At 42.9% G+C, this 18,760-nt stretch overlaps 1 protein-coding gene across 4 annotated transcripts in view; it reads left to right on the forward strand.

Moving 5' to 3' along the window:
* The window catches only part of CLTC (clathrin heavy chain), a 105,960-nt gene extending 87,407 nt beyond the window's left edge, over window positions 1–18,553 (forward strand). For 2 of the 4 annotated variants that reach the window (XM_075336225.1, XM_075336227.1), the window contains 14 exons: window positions 1,717–1,900; window positions 1,983–2,175; window positions 4,685–4,842; window positions 5,207–5,371; window positions 5,450–5,557; window positions 6,337–6,504; window positions 6,588–6,737; window positions 6,849–6,980; window positions 7,082–7,192; window positions 7,288–7,458; window positions 7,742–7,963; window positions 12,994–13,014; window positions 16,383–16,458; window positions 17,249–18,553. In XM_075336225.1, the coding sequence (XP_075192340.1) occupies window positions 1,717–1,900; window positions 1,983–2,175; window positions 4,685–4,842; window positions 5,207–5,371; window positions 5,450–5,557; window positions 6,337–6,504; window positions 6,588–6,737; window positions 6,849–6,980; window positions 7,082–7,192; window positions 7,288–7,458; window positions 7,742–7,963; window positions 12,994–13,014; window positions 16,383–16,458; window positions 17,249–17,373 (1,984 nt within the window). In that variant the 3' untranslated portion in view covers window positions 17,374–18,553. The remainder of the gene's footprint in view (window positions 1–1,716; window positions 1,901–1,982; window positions 2,176–4,684; window positions 4,843–5,206; window positions 5,372–5,449; window positions 5,558–6,336; window positions 6,505–6,587; window positions 6,738–6,848; window positions 6,981–7,081; window positions 7,193–7,287; window positions 7,459–7,741; window positions 7,964–12,993; window positions 13,015–16,382; window positions 16,459–17,248) is intronic. The other 2 variants (XM_075336226.1, XM_075336228.1) reach the window with 1 other exon arrangement.
* The last annotated feature ends 207 nt before the right edge of the window (window positions 18,554–18,760 follow it).

An 18,760-nucleotide genomic window follows, 5' to 3' on the forward strand; every position in this document is an offset into this window, starting at 1 on the left:
CCTCGTTGGATTAGGTCGGCCATTTCTGATGCCTACCAGTGTACTCAGGTGCCTCCCCCGCCGGGGATCAAGGCACACTCGACCAGAGCTGTCGGTGCCTCTTGGGCTTTCAGGCACCAGGCTACGACTCAGCAGGTCTGTCAGGCTGCCACTTGGTGTAGACTGCACACCTTTTCGAAGCACTACCAAGTGCATGTTCATGCTTCGGCAGATGCGAGCTTGGGCAGACGCATCCTTCAGGCGGCTGTCGCCCATTTGTGAAGTTAGGTTTCGCCTACTTCTCAGTTTTCTGTTTATTTCCCACCCATGGACTGCTTTGAGACGTCCCATGGTCTGGGTCTCCCATAGGAACGATGAAGAAAAAGAGAATTTTGTTTACTTACCGTAAATTCTTTTTCTTATAGTTCCGTAATGGGAGACCCAGCACCCCCCCTGTTGCCTGTTGGCAGTTTCTTGTTCCGCGTGTTATCACCGGCTGTTGTTGTAGACAGAGGCTCCGGTTGTTCCGGTTTTTGCTCTATCTCTACTTGTGGGTGGCTATTCTCCTTCAGCTTTTGCACTAAACTGGCTATATTTGGTTATCCAGGGGGTGTATATGCTCAGAGGGAGGAGCTACACTTTTTAGTGTAGTACTTTGTGTGTCCTCCGGAGGCAGAAGCTATACACCCCATGGTCTGGGTCTCCCATTACGGAACTATAAGAAAAAGAATTTACGGTAAGTAAACAAAATTTTTTGCTGAAATTGCATGTGGTAGGTTAGCAAATAGAGGACAGATGGAAGAAAATATGTTCACACCAGTTTGCGATCCATTATTTTAGAAACGCTAATCAAATCTGTAGAAACAAATCCGTGGTAAATGTTTACATCCTATTAGTGTTGATTCATTAGAATTTAGTAACCTGTTTCAGTGATCATAGCTTTTACTCATAAATAGTTTTTAATGGTGTTGTATTAACCTGATGAATCTCCTCCTAGCTTTACAAAAATATATTGGCCATCAGGAAGTACTTAAAGCATAATCGTTTACATTTTTATTTCATAAATCAATAGTACACATGATAATAAGAAAGTGTGTAATATATCTTATCAGAGGAATCTGCTTCTATCTCTCCCAGAATTGATCGGTCATTATCAAAATTCTAAATTCTGGGGTAAAATCTTTATTCAGTGAAGACTTTCCCATTACTGAGATAGGAGAAGGCAGATTACTGATGAGATTCTATGACAGGGATGAGCGAGCGGCAAAGGGAGAAGCTGGCTCCTTCCTCTGCCGCTAGCTCCTTTCCTTCCTCTGCCGCTAGCTCCTTTCCTTCCTCTGCCGCTAGCTCCTTTCCTTCCTCTGCCGCTAGCTCCTCCCTCTGCCATAGAATCTCATCAGTAACAACTGCCATCTCCTATCTCAGTAATGGGAAAGTCTTCACTGAATACAGATTTTACCGCAGAATAGAGAATTTTGATAATGACCGATCAATTCTGGCAGAGATGGAAGCAGATTCCTCTGATAACCTATATTAGTTATTATTATTATTTATTATTATAGCACCATTTATTCCATGGCGCTTTACACAGTTGCTTGTTTTCATGTATACGTATTGTAATTTTGCAACCCTAGTGATGGTTATTTTTTAAAATTATTATACATTATATGTAAAACAAGCAGTAAATGAAATGTACGTGCCTTCATCCAGTTTTGATTATCCCATTTTCCTCTTCAGAAATCTACAGAACTTGCTGATCCTAACTGCAATTAAAGCGGATCGTACCAGGGTTATGGAATATATAAATCGGCTGGATAATTATGATGCTCCAGATATTGCAAACATTGCCATCAGTAATGAGCTCTACGAGGAAGCCTTTGCCATTTTCAGAAAATTTGATGTGAACACTTCTGCCATACAGGTTAGACAATACCCCTAAACCTGTCTTCAGGCCATACGTCTTGCATGTGTTGAGTTTTTAATGACCATTTCTTATGTTTTAGGTTTTGATTGAGCACATTGGAAATTTGGACCGTGCTTACGAATTTGCTGAGCGCTGCAATGAGCCAGCCGTTTGGAGCCAACTGGCAAAGGCTCAGCTTCAGAAAGGAATGGTCAAAGAAGCAATTGACTCCTACATTAAAGCAGATGATCCTTCCTCTTACATGGAGGTTGTACAGGCTGCCAATGCTAGTGGTATGTTTTTGTTTAATGCTACTTAATACAGCTGACTTCTGCCACCTGCTTAAAGGGTTTTTCTGAGATTTATTTTTTTTCTTATGGGACAAACCACTTGACAGTAAGGTAGTTTCTAACTATTTGCCTGTTCTGCTCTCTGAAAATCCCTCCCAGCTCAGGTGGCTATTCTGCTTTCTTTGACCTCATGTAGACAAAACAGCGCTTTTCTTTTCCTGTCTGTTCTCTGGACCGAGCATCACTATTGGCGTCTTGCTGATTGACAGCAGACTTGGCAGGGAGCCAGAGGTCAATCAGCATGACATCCCATCGCCAAAGCTGAATAGAAGAGAAGGAGCAGCTCTGTCAAAATGATGTCGCAGGAAGCAGGAGTATTGCCAATGTCAGCAGACTGGGGCCCAAAATAGATAATCGCAGGACAGAACGGGCTAGTAGATGGTAACTAACTGCTAAGTTCTTAGGCCAATAAAGGATGAAAAAGTCCCTATTAACCCCTTTTAACAGGGTTGCACAGCTAAAATAACTTATTCGTAGACCTTATGAAATATTTATGTAACTTACTGATATACTTCAATTCTGTTAGTTGCCCCATTTGTGAGTTAGCCTTTGATCCTTGGTTTTCACCTTTTTCTCTAAACTAAGAGGTTCCTGTGCCGAAACGCGATCAATGCCGCTTGTTAAGGGAGCTGACTAACTGCAAATCCCAATAGCCAGTTTGTCAGTGTTTGCGTTTGGTTGCTGCAGAGAAGTAGGACTAGCTCTGCTATTGAAATGAACCAGCGTCTGCTATAAATAAGTGACTTTGTCGGTCTGTGAAAAGCCCCTGCCCCTCATTACTTAGCTTCGACAAGTTTTAAGTGAGTTGCAAGTACAAAAATGTGGTCTAAAGCCATTAAATGGAACCCATCACTTCTGAAAATGCTAGTTACCTGCAGATATAGGGTTAATTTGCAGGTAAATAGAATTCCATTTACCCCTGATGAAGCCACACATGGTGGCGTAACGCGTGGGGCAGGCGCACCCACACTTCCTCTCTCACTATTTACTCATCTGGTATTGTATTGGCTCTCTCTGATCTGTACCATATTTATGTTAGTCCTACATTTGGTGACTATGTATTGCTGTATACTGTTCTCTGGTACTGTTATTTTTGAGCTTATGTGATTTATTCCATCTGTATTATTCCATGAGGTTTCAGTGGTGATGTGCTAAACTGTTCATGGGTGGATCACCCCTTTGATCTTTCCCAGTTTTAAGTGTTCTTAATAATATTTCTCTGTGTTATTAATAAACCTTTTCACACTTTTTGCATGCAACAAGGGACTCCTCTTGCTTCATTCCATTATTCTGGATTTTCCAGTACATGTTTGGTGTAGTTGTGCCCACTCTTTCCCTTGTGTTGTGTGCTATAAATAAGTGACTTTGTCGGTCTGTGAAAAGCCCCTGCCCCTCGTTACTTAGCTTCGACAAGTTTTAAGTGAGTTTCAAGTACAAAAATGTGGTCTAAAGCCATTAAATGGAACCCATCACTTCTGAAAATGCTAGTTACCTGCAGATATAGGGTTAATTTGCAGGTAAATAGAATTACATAGTTGCCCAGCCACCTTACTGAAAGTGCAACTACCAGGAGATATTGAACCTTCGGTCCTCCTGGGAGCTGAGGACTTTCAGCCATGGAGGTGTACAGGGAGCATCTGCAGTCAGTGGTCACAGCACTACTCACTGTATTGTGAACAGCAGGTGTAAACTCCTCGGTACTTTGAGGATAGGTGCCCACAATCTGTGTCAGCAGCATTTTGGACTCTGTTTTTGCTGCATCCAAAACGCTGCGTTTTACGACAGAAGCACAGTGGATGGATGTATAGTAATCCTATACCCACTGTGCTTCTTTTTAACACTCCGAGCCACAGAATGTCAAATATGTTCTTGTGGAGACGCAAGTGTTCTGAGATTGAGAACACACCGAAAATACGCTGCGCCCAGAATCCTGATGGTGTGCACGTACACCACGTTCTCCCGCACAGAACACTAGCATCTCTGCAAAAGTAAAGACACTGCATCCAGAGCACAAGGCGGCCTGATTGTGGACACACACCCTGGTAGATCGCGCTGCACAGATGTGCTGGGCCATCATCTGTTAAAGTGCTTACCCCTTCCGTTCACGATATGGTGCCTTAAGCGGTGACTGTAGCTGCTCCCTGGACGCCCCCATGGCTAAAAGTTGGCAGCTCCCGGGAGCATTATTTACCTGCAGGGTAACTGTAGATCTGCAGATGACTAGTATTTTCCAAGGTGACAGATTCCGTGTCAAAGCCCCTGCCCCGCCCCTCCCCCCCTTCCCAGTGTATGCAGTAAATGGTCAAACTAACTTACTTTATTAATCACCATGGTAGAGGAAGCTAGGGGATAATTGTGCTATACAATAGTACTAAATAAAAATTTTATTTTTCTCCTTTTAAAAAAAAAAATAGCACATGACAAATTTTTTTTTTTGTGATATTCTCTTTAGGGAATTGGGAAGAACTTGTTAAATACCTGCAGATGGCCCGCAAGAAGGCAAGGGAATCCTATGTAGAAACAGAACTCATCTTTGCTCTTGCTAAAACCAACCGTCTCACAGAACTTGAAGAATTTATTAATGGACCAAACAATGCTCATATTCAACAAGTAAGTTTCACCTATGGCTAATGTAAGATGTTAGTAGTGTGCAGTATAATCCTTTTAAAGGTGTTTAATAATCTGGATACTTCGGACCCCTCCAGTGCTGAATTCAACTACAGTGACCAACACAGGGATTCTAGAATTGAAAGTAAAGGTGTTTTAATTTTCCGATGTCAGCATATCCAGAGATTATTAAATTTCATTCATACAGCAGATTGTTTTCCAGATTAAATTGTGCCTTTCAATGTAATCTAGTGGGCTCGACTGGAGTCTTGTGTAGTATTAGCCTAAATCTGCATTCCACATTTTCTTGTGCAGGATAACCATGACTGTTTTTGTCCTTTTTTATTTTTTAATTCTTTCCGATTAGGTTGGTGATCGATGCTATGATGAGAAAATGTATGATGCTGCTAAGCTTCTCTACAATAATGTCTCAAATTTTGGGCGTTTGGCATCCACATTGGTTCACCTCGGGGAATATCAGGCTGCTGTGGATGGGGCACGAAAGGCAAACAGCACTCGCACATGGAAGGAGGTGACACAATCATATTTTAGTCTGTCTGTTGTTTTTTCATTTCTGTTTGCAATATTACATTTTTTTTTCTTTTACCAGGTCTGCTTTGCTTGTGTTGATGGTAAGGAATTCCGCCTTGCCCAAATGTGTGGCCTTCACATTGTGGTACATGCTGATGAACTGGAGGAGCTAATTAACTATTATCAGGTAGCTACACATTAGTTTTTTTTGTTTTTGTTTTTTTCCGTTTATTTGTAAGCTATTTATTAAAACTGGGGTCTGAATTTACCAATCTCTGAAGAAAAGTCTCTTAACTAGGGTGTATAACAAGAGAGATTAGATCCTGTGATCCCAACGTATTGTTACCCCTCTATAAATCACTTGTAAAGCCACATCTGGAATATGGGATCCAGTTTTGGGCTCCACATTTTAAAAAGAACATTCAGAAGTTAGTTCAAAGGCAGACACCTAGACTACTACAAGGAATGGAAGGCCTCACATATGATGGCAGGTTGAAAAAGCTAGATATGTTTAGCTTAGAAAAAAGACGTCTCAGAGGAGATCTCATTTATTTATGTATATGTATATGTATGTATGTATATGTGTGTGTGGTCAATATAAAGGATTGTCACATGACTTATTTCTTCCAAAGACAATACTAAGGGCCAGGGGGCATACACTGCGAATGGAAGAAAAGCGATTCCGGCAGCTAAATAGGAAAGGGTTCTTTACAGTTAGAGCAGTCAGACTGTGGAATGCCCTACAACAAGAGGTAGTAATGGCAGATACTAGAACAGCCTTTAAAAAAGGGCTTGATGATTTACTCAGTAAACACAACATTGTTGGTTATAAATGACTTAGTGACCAAAAGTAGAACTGGTGAGGAAGGTTGAACTAGATGGACTTAGGTCTTTTTTTCAACTATTGTAACTATGTAATATTAAATTGTGTATAAACACTTTTTTTTTTTTTTTCTCTACGTTTAGGATCGTGGTTACTTTGAAGAGCTGATCACCATGCTTGAAGCTGCCTTGGGATTGGAGAGGGCACATATGGGCATGTTCACGGAGCTTGCCATTCTGTATTCTAAGTTCAAGCCACAAAAAATGAGAGAGCACTTGGAGCTTTTCTGGTCCAGAGTCAACATTCCTAAGGTATATTGTATTAACGTGGGCACATGTAGATTAAAGCAAAGTGTCTACTATGACTAATATTTTTATGTTTGTTTTTTATACAGGTACTCAGAGCAGCCGAGCAAGCTCACCTTTGGGCAGAGTTGGTGTTCCTTTACGATAAATACGAAGAGTATGATAATGCCATTATCACAATGATGAGCCACCCGACTGATGCATGGAAGGAAGGACAATTCAAAGATATTATCACCAAGGTAAGACTTAATGTGTATGATGTGCATACTAAGCAAAAACTATTATCTGGAGGAGTTTGCATGGGACTGAAGCCAGAGTAACTTACAAATACTGGCTTATTTATTTTTAAGGTGGCCAATGTAGAGTTGTATTACAGAGCAATCCAGTTCTATTTGGAATTCAAGCCACTATTACTGAATGATCTCCTTATGGTATTATCTCCAAGATTGGACCATACTCGCGCTGTCAACTACTTCAGCAAGGTAAGGTCACAGGATTCTTTGTTGTCCAGTCTGGACTGTGTGTGTGTGTGGTTTTTTTTTTGTTTGTTTTTTAATCAACTTATTTTTTTTTTCTGTTCAAGGTGAAGCAGCTTCCTCTTGTAAAACCATACCTCCGCTCTGTGCAGAATCATAACAATAAATCCGTTAATGAGGCTCTTAACAACCTTTTTATAACAGAAGAGGACTACCAGGTACTTATTCTACAGCACGCATTGCTTTAATACTACTTCGTTCAGTTATATAGGGTTTGATTAGTTCAATTACTACTTTTTCTTGTATTCTCTAGGCACTTCGTACATCTATAGATGCATATGACAACTTTGACAACATATCCCTCGCTCAACGTTTGGAGAAGCATGAGCTTATTGAGTTTAGAAGGATTGCTGCATACCTATTCAAGGGTAACAATCGCTGGAAGCAGAGTGTGGAGCTCTGCAAGAAAGATCGCCTCTATAAGGTATATCTGAAGAATTGACTTTTGTTTTTCCACCCATTGCAGACCTTATACATCTTGCATTACATCCTAACGAACTTCACTGCAAATCAAGATCTACTCAAATATGTTAAAATATTGTTTGGGAGAGTAATTTCCTTGTTGGCCACTAATCCATGGTGATCACAAGGCAGTAATCGCATCATACATTCTAAACCTAGATAGATGGTGTTTGAATCTTTTTTATTAAATAAAAATGACGTGTCTCGGTGGTAATGCTAAATATGTTAACTACCATTTCTCCCAGGATGCTATGCAGTATGCCTCTGAATCTAAAGACACAGAACTGGCAGAGGAACTTTTGCAATGGTTTTTGTTGGAAGGGAAGAAGGAGTGCTTTGCAGCGTGTCTCTTCACATGTTATGACCTGCTGCGGCCAGATGTGGTCCTGGAAACTGCATGGAGACACAATATTATGGACTTTGCCATGCCCTACTTCATTCAGGTCATGAGGGAATACTTAAGCAAGGTAAGAACTGATAGTGTTCCGTTGTAGAAGGGCAGAAAGTCAAAGGCAATATTATATTTATATATAAAAAGAACATATAGGCATGGAACAGAAGCGCAACTTCCTATTCAGTACATTTCCTACAGAAAGAAAGCTTCTGCACCTATATGGAAGTTTACGGACATATCATCTGCTCTCTGGATGAATCAGCAGCTCCATTTTTTTTTTTTGTCCTACCGGAGCAACTAGATAATTACTTGGCAAAGTTTTGTTCACAGATATATTTTTGGGGCGTTTTAGCATCAGTCTGATAATTTACCTCTGAAGCAGTCAATAAAGCCATGCCATATAAACTACTCACACTGCAATAAGGGGACTGGGGACTAGTGATCAATAGGGAACACAGAAATCTAACCATTACTAATACACAGGTGTATATGTTTGTGGGAAGTACCTTCAGAATGAGTATATGGCCAGGGTTCATGCGTGTTGGATAATCTGTGTTTCAGGATAATCAAGGCCTACAATAATCTCCTTAGTATTGACCAGATCGTAAATGGTTAATCTGAGAACTGCCGAATTGTTGTTTTTGGAGGGGGGCTTGCATGTGACATTCCATACCAATCTAGTGCTGATGCTCAAGCTGTCAATTCTGCTCTATGTATGTTTTCCTGGAGTAATGCTCTGCAGTTCTGTTCCATCTACACTTCTTTAATATGCTTGCACAGCAGGCGGACCTTAGTCCACTCATTGCTGCCTCCTTTCTGTGGTCACCACTCAGTACTGTACTACAAATAGGAGGCGGTGATGAGCGCACACACTGAGCCCAGCGGGTTGCCTGCATTGTTAGTGCAGAGGTACAGGACCCGTCTATTGAAATCAGGCTCCACTCAAGAACATGTGATTAAAATCTTAGATAAGCAGATTGAGGGGAGCATAACTGTGCACCAAAACGGACTGACACCCACCCCTCTTCTTCATTTGCATACCTAATGTGTTTTTTTTTTGCCTGGCAAAAGTCTTTTATATGCCTGTATGTGGTTTTAATTTGTGTTTTTTTGGGAAGAAAACAGGCCCCCTTTAAGTGTGCTGGTGAAGGCTGCTGCGGGAGATCTCCTGCTCCCGCTCATATAATATGCACTGCCGTTGTCCATCACCGTGGTGCTGAAACCGCACCGCGGTGACGGGCTGGGGGAGCGGCGCATATTATATGTGCCTGTGCTCCCCTTTGATGGCACATGGCCCCCATTCTGCTGCCCATAGTAAAATAAAAACCTCTTTACTTACCACCTCCAGCGCTGATCTCCCAGTGCCTCACTGCTGCTGCTGTGATCATGCACGCAGAGATGTCACTCTGCTGTGCTGATCACATGACCAGCACCAAGAACCAGGAAGTGTAGCTCAGCAGCACGGAGGGGGACACGAGGGGGAGGACAGCGCTGGAGAAGGTAAGGAAAGGGTTTCTTTTACTATAAGCAGCAGCATGGGGGCCATATCAAACACAGGGTGATGTGTGCCATCCATAGGGGGTTATGGGCAGCAATAGGGGACGTGTGCCAGCCACAGGGGGTCCATGCGCAGCATTAGGGGCCGTGTGCCAGCCACAGGGGGTCATGGGCAGCAATAGGGGGTCCTGGGCAGTAATAGAGGTCATGGGCAGCAATAGGGGCTGTGTGCCAGCCACTGGGGGCCCATGCGCAGCAATAGGGGCCATGGGCAACAATAGGGGCCGTGTGCCAGCCACAAGGGGCCATGGGCAGCAATAGGGGACGTGTGCCAGCTACATTGGCCTTGGGCAGCAATAGGGGCTGTGTGCCAGCCACAGGGGGCCCAAGCGCAGCAATAGGGGCCGTGTGCCAGCCACAGGGGGTCATGGGCAGTAATAGGGGTCATGGGCAGTAATAGGGGTCATGGGCAGCAATAGGGGCCGTGTGCCAGCCACAAGGGGCCATAGGCAGCAATAGGGGGCCGTGTGCCAGCCACAAGGGGCCATGGGCAGCAATAGGGGTCATGGGCAGTAATAGGGGTCATGGGCAGCAATAGGGGCCGTGTGCCAGCTACAGGGGGCCCATGGGCAGCAATAGGGGCCGTGTGCCAGCCACAGGGGGCCCATGCGCAGCAATAGGGGCCGTGTGCCAGCCACAGGGGGTCATGGCAGTAATAGGGGTCATGGGCAGTAATGGGGGTCATGGGCAGCAATAGGGGCCGTGTGCCAGCTACAGGGGGCCCATGGGCAGCAATAGGGGGGCAGTGTGCCAGCCACAGGGGGCCATGGGCAGCAATAGGGGGCCGTCTGCCAGCCACAGGGGGCCATGGGCAGCAATAGGGGCCGTGTGCCAGCCACAGGGGGCCCATGCGCAGCAATAGGGTCCATGGGCAGCAATAGGGGATATGTGCCAGCTACATTGGCCTTGGGCAGCAATAGGGGCTGTGTGCCAGCCACAGGGGGCCCATGCGCAGCAATAGGGGCCATGTGCCAGCCACAGAGGGTCATGGGCAGCAGGGGGGGCCCATGGGCAGCAATAGGGGCCATGGGCAGCAATAGGGGCCATGTGCCAGCCACAGGGGGTCATGGGCAGCAATAGGGGTCATGGGCAGCAATAGGGGCCGTGTGCCAGCCACAGGGGGGCCCATGTGCAGCAATAGGGGCCGTGTGCCAGCCACAAGGGGCCATGGGCAGCAATAGGGGGCTGTGTGCCAGCCACAAGGGGCCATGGGCAGCAATAGGGGGCCGTGTGCCAGCCACAGGGGGCCATGGGCAGCAATAGGGGGCCGTGTGCCAGCCACAGGGGGCCATTGGCAGCAATAGGGGGGCCGTGTGCCAGGCACAGGGGGCCATGGGCAGCAATAGGGGGTTGTGTGCCAGCCACAGGGGGCCATGGGCAGCAATAGGGGCCGTGTGCCAGCCACAGGGGGCCCATGCGCAGCAATAGGGGCCGTGTGCCAGCCACAGGGGGTCATGGGCAGCAATAGGGGTCATGGGCAGCAATAGGGGTCATGGGCAGTAATAGGGGTCATGGGCAGCAATAGGGGCCATGGGCAGCAATAGGGGTCGTGTGCCAGCCACAGGGGGCCCATGCGCAGCAATAGGGGCCGTGTGCCAGCCACAGGGGGTCATGGGCAGTAATAGGGGTCATGGGCAGCAATAGGGGCCGTGTGCCAGCCACAGGGGGGGCCCATGCGCAGCAATAGGGGCCATGGGCAGCAATAGGGGCCGTGTGCCAGCCACAAGGGGCCGTGTGCCAGCCACAGGGGGCCATGGGCAGCCACAAGGGGCCGTGTGCCAGCCACAGGGGGCCATGGGCAGCAATAGGGGGCCGTGTGCCAGCCACAGGGGGCCATGGGCAGCAATAGGGGGCCGTGTGCCAGCCACAGGTGGCCATGGGCAGCAATAGGGGGCCGTGTGCCAGCCACAGGGGGCCATGGGCAGCAATAGGGGCCGTGTGCCAGCCACAGGGGGCCATGGGCAGCAATAGGGGGCAGTATGCCAGCCACAGGGGGCCATGGGCAGCAATAGGGGCCGTGTGCCAGCCACTGGGGGCTATATTCAATATAAGGCGGCCATATCCAGATTAAGGAGGCTAATTTTAGGATGAGGGGGCTATGAGGGACATATAGCCTATATGATTTCTTAGACTGACACTGGCATTATAAGACGGACCCATGTATTTAAAAAAAATATTCTTTTCCTTCACCAAATTTGGGGGTGCGTCTTATAATCAGGTGCGTCTTATAAAGTGAAAAATACGGTATATAATGCAGTCATTCCACATTAATGAAAAAGGATCCGGGCAAAAAGAGGAATAATACGTGGACATAACAGGAGGGCTCTGTATGGTACTGCCCACTGTTCTTAATGAGAAGTGCAGCATCATGTGCTATAATTTTCTTTCCTTGTAGCCACTGAAATAGTTAAATTCCACATCCTTAAGACTGTCTTTATGTCTGCCAATCTTATTGAGGGGCGTGTAGACATAAGATGTATCAAATTCATTTAGAGGCTCATGACCCTTAATGAATTCCGCACAACTTTTCAGTGACATGGGGCTTATCATAAATGTTACTGCAGTTTTACTGGAATAACATTTTTGGCACCAGAAAAAAAAAAAAAAAAAACACTGCCACTTTTGAAGAATTTGAGAGGCAGACCTAGCCACAACCTTTCCCACCCTAGTGCCACACAATTTGGCAGAAACTGGTGTGAAAATGCCAAGTCACAAAAAATGTGCTCGTTTTCTGGTGTAAATACTTTCATCAATCGGGCTCAATATCTTTAGTGACTCAGCACTGGAGGAAAAAGTCCTTGTGCACTTTATAACATTATATCCATTTAATTGGAAATACTTTGATAAAAACAGGTTTCATCTTACAGATCACAAGTAATATGGTGTAAAAAAAAAAGCCCCAGGTAGTTATGTGTACATAGATCAAAATGCATATCTAAATATACCAAGCACAATTATTCAATTTGTGTATAAAATATATATATATATCTATCATATACAAATTCTGAATAATTGCACTAGGTATATTCTACCACTACACATTTGTAAGTCGCTGTATTTTGCGGTTCAGTGTGAAAGCTGAGGTCTTGGGGAAGCATCCTCCTTCCACTGTCTAGATATTTTGTGTACATTGTTATCTGTGAAAGCTGGCCATTTATATAGTACTTCTGCACGCCTGAATCCAGTTCTGGAGAACGCCTTTTAATGTTTTAGCAGTGAGAGAATGGTAAAGTATCTGGTCACCAACTGTAAATGTCTGAGAATGATTTCCTTTCTTATTAACAGGGAACTGTACATACGCACCTCTTTGGTCTCTCTTGCACCCATGCCACCTCTAACTGTATACTGCTGGCATATTGATTTGGATTTATGCATCAGACACAATGAAATCCATGCCTGTTACCTCTCCTGATCACCTTTCCTTTTATTTTATTTATTCTCTCTAACAGCTGCAGTTTTATTTTATTTCTTTGCTTATTCTTCCTTTTTGTTATGCTCAATGTGAAATTTGATTTTCTAAGCTGCACCCTCTGAATTCCTTTGCAGGTTGATGCAATAAAGGAAAAGGTGAAAGTTGATTCTTGTTTTCCGTCTTTAAACCTGGAAGACTAAGTCTAAAGAATCTGCATGCGTTTCCCCACACCACCTCCTTTCTTTTACTACTACAATTACTACTTTTGCTGCTGTCCTCCTTTTTTGTTTTGTTTTTTTCCTCCCTCCCTTCTCCTCCTCCAAAAAAACACTCACTAAAGCCTCTGCTGGCCTTAAAAATACCAAGACTAAAATAGTATTAGGTTGTTTCTAGTGTTTTGCTACTAATCGGCTAATCTCAGGAAGACGTGAGGTATTGGTTCACAGTTACTAATGTAAAGCTGGTCACAAATCTGAAGGATGAGATACATATGTCATGTGCAATGACATCACACCTGGAGATGGTTCACTCCTTAGCCTAAGAACCATACCACCCATAAGAGGAGTAGATAATTGGTGGAATAAGGAATAGCATTTTATCTAGATGGCTATATATTTAACATGCAAAGTCTCTAATGTCCTACAAATATCCCATATTTTATTTCCCCCCCAAGAATATTCTGTGTGGGACTCCATATTGGCGTTTTTTCTATATATATATTTTGCATCAATTACCGGCATTTTTGCTTTAATGTAGCTTATATGTACATCCTTCAGATTTTACCCATTATTTCTTAATTTTTATTAAACCTCAACTGTGATCCAGTTTTCGGGGATTTCTTTTTTTAGCTTTTTAAATACGGCTTTTCTGTAGTAGCCGAAACTAAGGCCACAGAAGTGAATCCTCTTGTGTCCAGATCTTATGGTGTCACAGTCCATTGCCCAAATATTCTCATTGCTTATACATAATCTTTTTAAGTGTATGAAAGAGGTCTATCGTTCTGCCCTAAAAACCAGGCATTAAAGGACACTCCCCATAGGAGTATTTTTGAGGTTGATCAAATTGTAGTTTAAAAATTATTCTAATGTTTAGGCCATTTTCCCATGTGCGCAAATGTTGTATTTCTGCAGGTGTTTGCACCAAAACATGCAATAGCCGTCTGCTCTGATTGCATTGCGGCTTTATTGGCCTTGTGGTTATTCTGTAATGCATTCAGGTGCAGGTTTTTACTTATTCTTAGTCCCAAAACACTGATTTCACACTGAAAAATGCAATTGCATATTCACATGCACTTTTTCAGGCTTCAGGGGAAAAAATGCAGTTTTGCTGCATCGGTAAATGCACAGTGGGCATGAGTGTTTATGAAATCACATCCAGTTTGGTTGAACTGTCAAACGTACAAAACATGCAGCATTTGCACTATGTAGGAACATGGCCTTATCGGTTTTTTGTTTTTATTTGGCATACTGTCCGACACCATAGGAGCAATACACTGGGCTATGGAATTCTAGAAGGGGAATATCCTTCTGTGCTTGATCTGGAGAAATCTAGTGTGAGAGTGTGTGTGTTTGTGTGAAAACAAACCAGGTAATTGAACTGTAGTGGTGTTGCACTATTGGAGAGCAGCATGAGTTTTCCAGCCTTGGCCAGTGCATCGCCATGTTCTTAAGATGATAGCGCAAGTATTGCTGTTGGCTGCGTTTTGTCCGGAGCCCGTATGGCCACCTCCATTTTCAGAATCCACTCCTTGCTTCAGTTCTGTTGCCGTTTCTTTTCATGCACACATTTTACACTTAACACGCAAGTGGCGTTAAATGCATGTTTCTAGAGGAGTTCTTTATAACTTTTTGCAATGTGCTGCTGTTTCTGTGGAAAAGCCTTTCATAGCAGTTCTGTCTATTTCGAGCTGGAGTTTACATAGATGACACCAGGTGTGAGGGCAGAGTAGTCATCGCACTGGCATCCCTGTGGTTGCAGTCCATTATTATGCCAGTTTTATGTGGGCATCCTGCGCCCAGGTTACTTGCACCATGCTTTGCCGTTCAGCCGCCACCTGCAAGTTGTGGTGGGCTACAGGAGATTACCGCACTGTGTTCTGGAAAGATGTGTACATAGTAATAGATACAAATGCTTTTATATTGAAGCCTAGGGGAAAACCTGAAGAACATCAAAGTTTTAAAATGTGCTGAAGATAAAAGTATAAAAAGAGCTGAGAAAGCCAACATCGGTATTCACAATTGTATTTTTTGTTTTGTTTTTTTCCCACATGTGTTTTTGTTTTTCGGGGGGATTACATTATGGTTAGCGATATGAGGGTATTGAAAGCTTCATTTTCATAGCATGACATATAAAACCCTTCTATAGGCAATTAATATGTCTGCAATCCTTGGAGCATGTGAAAATAGTCACACCTCAGCTTGCATTGTCTGCGTAACTGTCTACTTGTGTACCGGGTGTAGAAGTAGAGTGTCTTGGCCATTGTCGGAGCTGATTTTGTTTGCCTCCCCTTAGTTTGGCCATGGTGGCTAAATGGCATGATTAACACCGTAACACTGTACATCATTGCATGTGTAGCAGTGCTTTGCCTGCATAAAGAGCAGGACCACGTGCACAAATTGTTTAGGTGGTGTCTTCCAGGCCGTTATGTTCAGAAGTCTTCAGTAATCCTGTCCTGACACTAAAATGTCAGACATCTAGAAAAATATATTCCAGATCCCAAAGTGCCTCATCTTTACCGACTTCACAAACGGAGGCCCCATAAATTAACTCTTAAACTGTGTCTGGCCACTCTGCAGCAGTTGCCGATTTAGCTTCATGTTGTGGATCACAGAGGAGGACATATGAGGGATGATCAGACAGAATGAAGAATGTTGGCAATAAACTGAGGTCAGGGGACATTTTTTTGTACTTTTATATCCATTCCACATTTATTTTAACCTGTTTTCTATACCCTAATATTTAGTGTTAGACTTTTGAGACTGGAACTAATGTGAATGACCTGCATGCAGATTTAAGCATTGCTTGAGTTTAGGATGTTCGTTCTTGTAACCTCCTATCGTGCATTCATATTGCTGCCATGAAACGTAGATATAAAATATTGTATTAATGAAATATGGCTTTGGAATGAAGATGTGAAGACCTATTGCAAGTTACAACTTGGACCATAAAGTCATTGCTTCATTTTAAAGTTGATAGCCCAGAATATGACTCGTAGACATATTAGCTGGCCATTTTACCACCTACACTAGTCATTCTATATAGAGTTGCTAACACAACAATTCATGCTTCTCCGATGTGCCTTTATAGTGACTGCTAACTAAATCCAGAATTTATCTGATGTGGCTCAATTTTGCGGGCGGAATAACACATTGTGTTTGTATTTTACAAATCTTTTTTGAAAAATATTTCTGATTAAGGCTTTTCCACTTTTTTATTTTTTGTCTTCATTATTATAGGATCCTTGGTTTTGTATTTTGTGGTGGTGTCATTGATTAACATCATTTCTTTATACTCCTTTTTAAAGGTTGACAAACTGGATGCCTCTGAGTCCCTTAGAAAAGAGGAGGAACAAGCTACAGAAACACAGCCTATTGTCTATGGTAATTTTCTAATTTACCTATACACATGAGCTCCTTCACTGCATACCTATTACTATATAAACCACCGTTATTCTCATAACAATGGAACCTCACCCTGTTACTTGAGATCTCTTCTGCGCACGCGCCACCTTCATGGACCATTTTCCTTAAGTCCATTGCTGGGAGATCAATGAGCCGAAGATGGCACATGTGCAGATGAGTTCTCAGCTGTCATTGAGCCAAGAGCTCAATCTGTGCACATGCCGACTCCGGGCGACATTTCTTTGATGGCTCACACCGCCCTCAGCACTGCCCTACACCGCCCCTGCCTCCTGTGACCCCTCTCCACTACCCTCTGATAAGCTACAACCAGGTTATAAGACATGCCCCCTATTTTTCTCCCAAATTCTTTTGAAGGAAAAGTGCGTCAAGTTTGAAAAATGAAAAATTTCTACACAATGTATAATTTCACAAATGTGAAAAATGCTATCCTACATTTAGCACTAAAATCAAGTACAATGTCACAGAAAAAAAATCTGTTATTACATCGTAAAGTGACACTAGTCAGAATTGTAAAATTTGACCTGGTCAGAAAGGTGAAAACGGGCTGTGTTGTGAAGGGGTTAAAAAATGGCAGGGTTTCTCTATTAAGTCTGTGTACCCCCCAGAATCCTGATCAGCAGAACTAGAAGTTAAATGCTGACAAGTTGATGGATGTGGTTTTGGTTTTTTTGGGGTTTTTTGTTTTTTTTTTTATACATTGGTCTGGTGTTATTTGTTATGATGTAACCTTTTTGTATTTTTATTTTAGGTCAGCCCCAGTTGATGCTTACAGCAGGACCCAGTGTCGCAGTACCTCCACAAGCTGCATTTGGCTATGGTTATACTGCACCGGCCTATGGGCAGCCCCAACCAGGATTTGGATATAGCATGTAAAAGAAAAAGGGTTTGAATCTCTGAACCTGGGCTATTTTCTTACTGAAACTCCACCGTCCCTCTTCCGCCTACTGTCCCATAGCAGGGAAAAGCTGCAGAAATTGGCATCATATTCTTTATTCCTTTTTTCATGAAGGACAATTTATTTTTTACAGTGTATTTGGATCACACTTCCCTTAATTATTTTTCTTCACATTCCATAATCTACAAAATTACAATCCTGTATGTTAGTTGCTTTCCTTTAAGCAGGTTTTTTTTTTATCTTGGCTTTGTGGTTTTTGTGTGTTTTTTTTTTTTTCTTCTTTCCCCCCTCCCCTTTTTATTTTTGTTTTTATTTGTTTTCTTTTTGTTTTGAGAGTTTCTTGTAACACTTTCAGTAGTTGGGGCTCCTTTGTGGTGCAACAGCTTCAGCAGTTAGAGAGATTAATACAACTCTCGACCCCTTCCAGGACCTGCAATACATGGCCTAAAAACAAAAAAGAAAGTTGTAGAGACACTGTCCAGTAGCCAAGGGGGTTAACAATGCTAACAATCTGTTGTGAAGAATCTGATTTGCACTCTTAGTGTTAGTAAAGTTAATATTGACTCTCAGAATTGATGTATGTAAGCAGCTTATGTACTGTCTTATCTAAATGCATATAAATCTACTTGTATATTCTGAAGAAAAAAATAAGAAAATGTTTCTATTTCCACATGCAAGACTGCCGATGACAAAAGAACACTAATCTACATATTCTATACCACTTTTGTTGTGTGACTCTGTTTAGTTTAGCAACATACAAGACAACTCTGCGTAAAAGAGGAAAAAAAAACATCCATCGCGTAAGGGAATATTCAGTTGCGCATATAGATAATGCTAGTGTGTGTAGCTCACTCCATGATGAACAGATGGCCCTATGTCGTGCTGTATCCTGTGCTTTTTTTGTGGGACCATTTCATTCAGGAACAAAGAAGGCACCATAATTCCAGTCTATGTACCCTTCTCCTGCTCCCGAGGTTTGTGTATGTTGGATATTGTGGTGTTCTTAGGTCACTGTTTTGAGTGTACAGAGGAGAGACTTTAAGCAACAACAACTATAAATGCTATTCGGTTTTGTTTGTGCAATTTGAGATGACAGATTTAAAAGAAAAAAAAAAATAAGTAAATAAAAATACTGAACTGTGGACATATTATACAATACGAGTTTTGATTTTTGTCATTATTTATCCCTGCACTTTTTCTGTACTCCCAAATTCTGGTTCTGCCTATGTCTAAGAACCTTAAAAAAAAATAGAATTGAATTCTTGAACTGTTATCTATTAATAAAACTTGAATCCTGCGGTTTTCACAATGTCTGTTGAGCCTAACATTGGTTTCACACTTAAGGCCCCCATAGACAATCATTCA

This window comes from Anomaloglossus baeobatrachus, chromosome 2 (genome assembly GCF_048569485.1).
Source record: "Anomaloglossus baeobatrachus isolate aAnoBae1 chromosome 2, aAnoBae1.hap1, whole genome shotgun sequence".
Classification (NCBI taxonomy): domain Eukaryota; kingdom Metazoa; phylum Chordata; class Amphibia; order Anura; family Aromobatidae; genus Anomaloglossus; species Anomaloglossus baeobatrachus.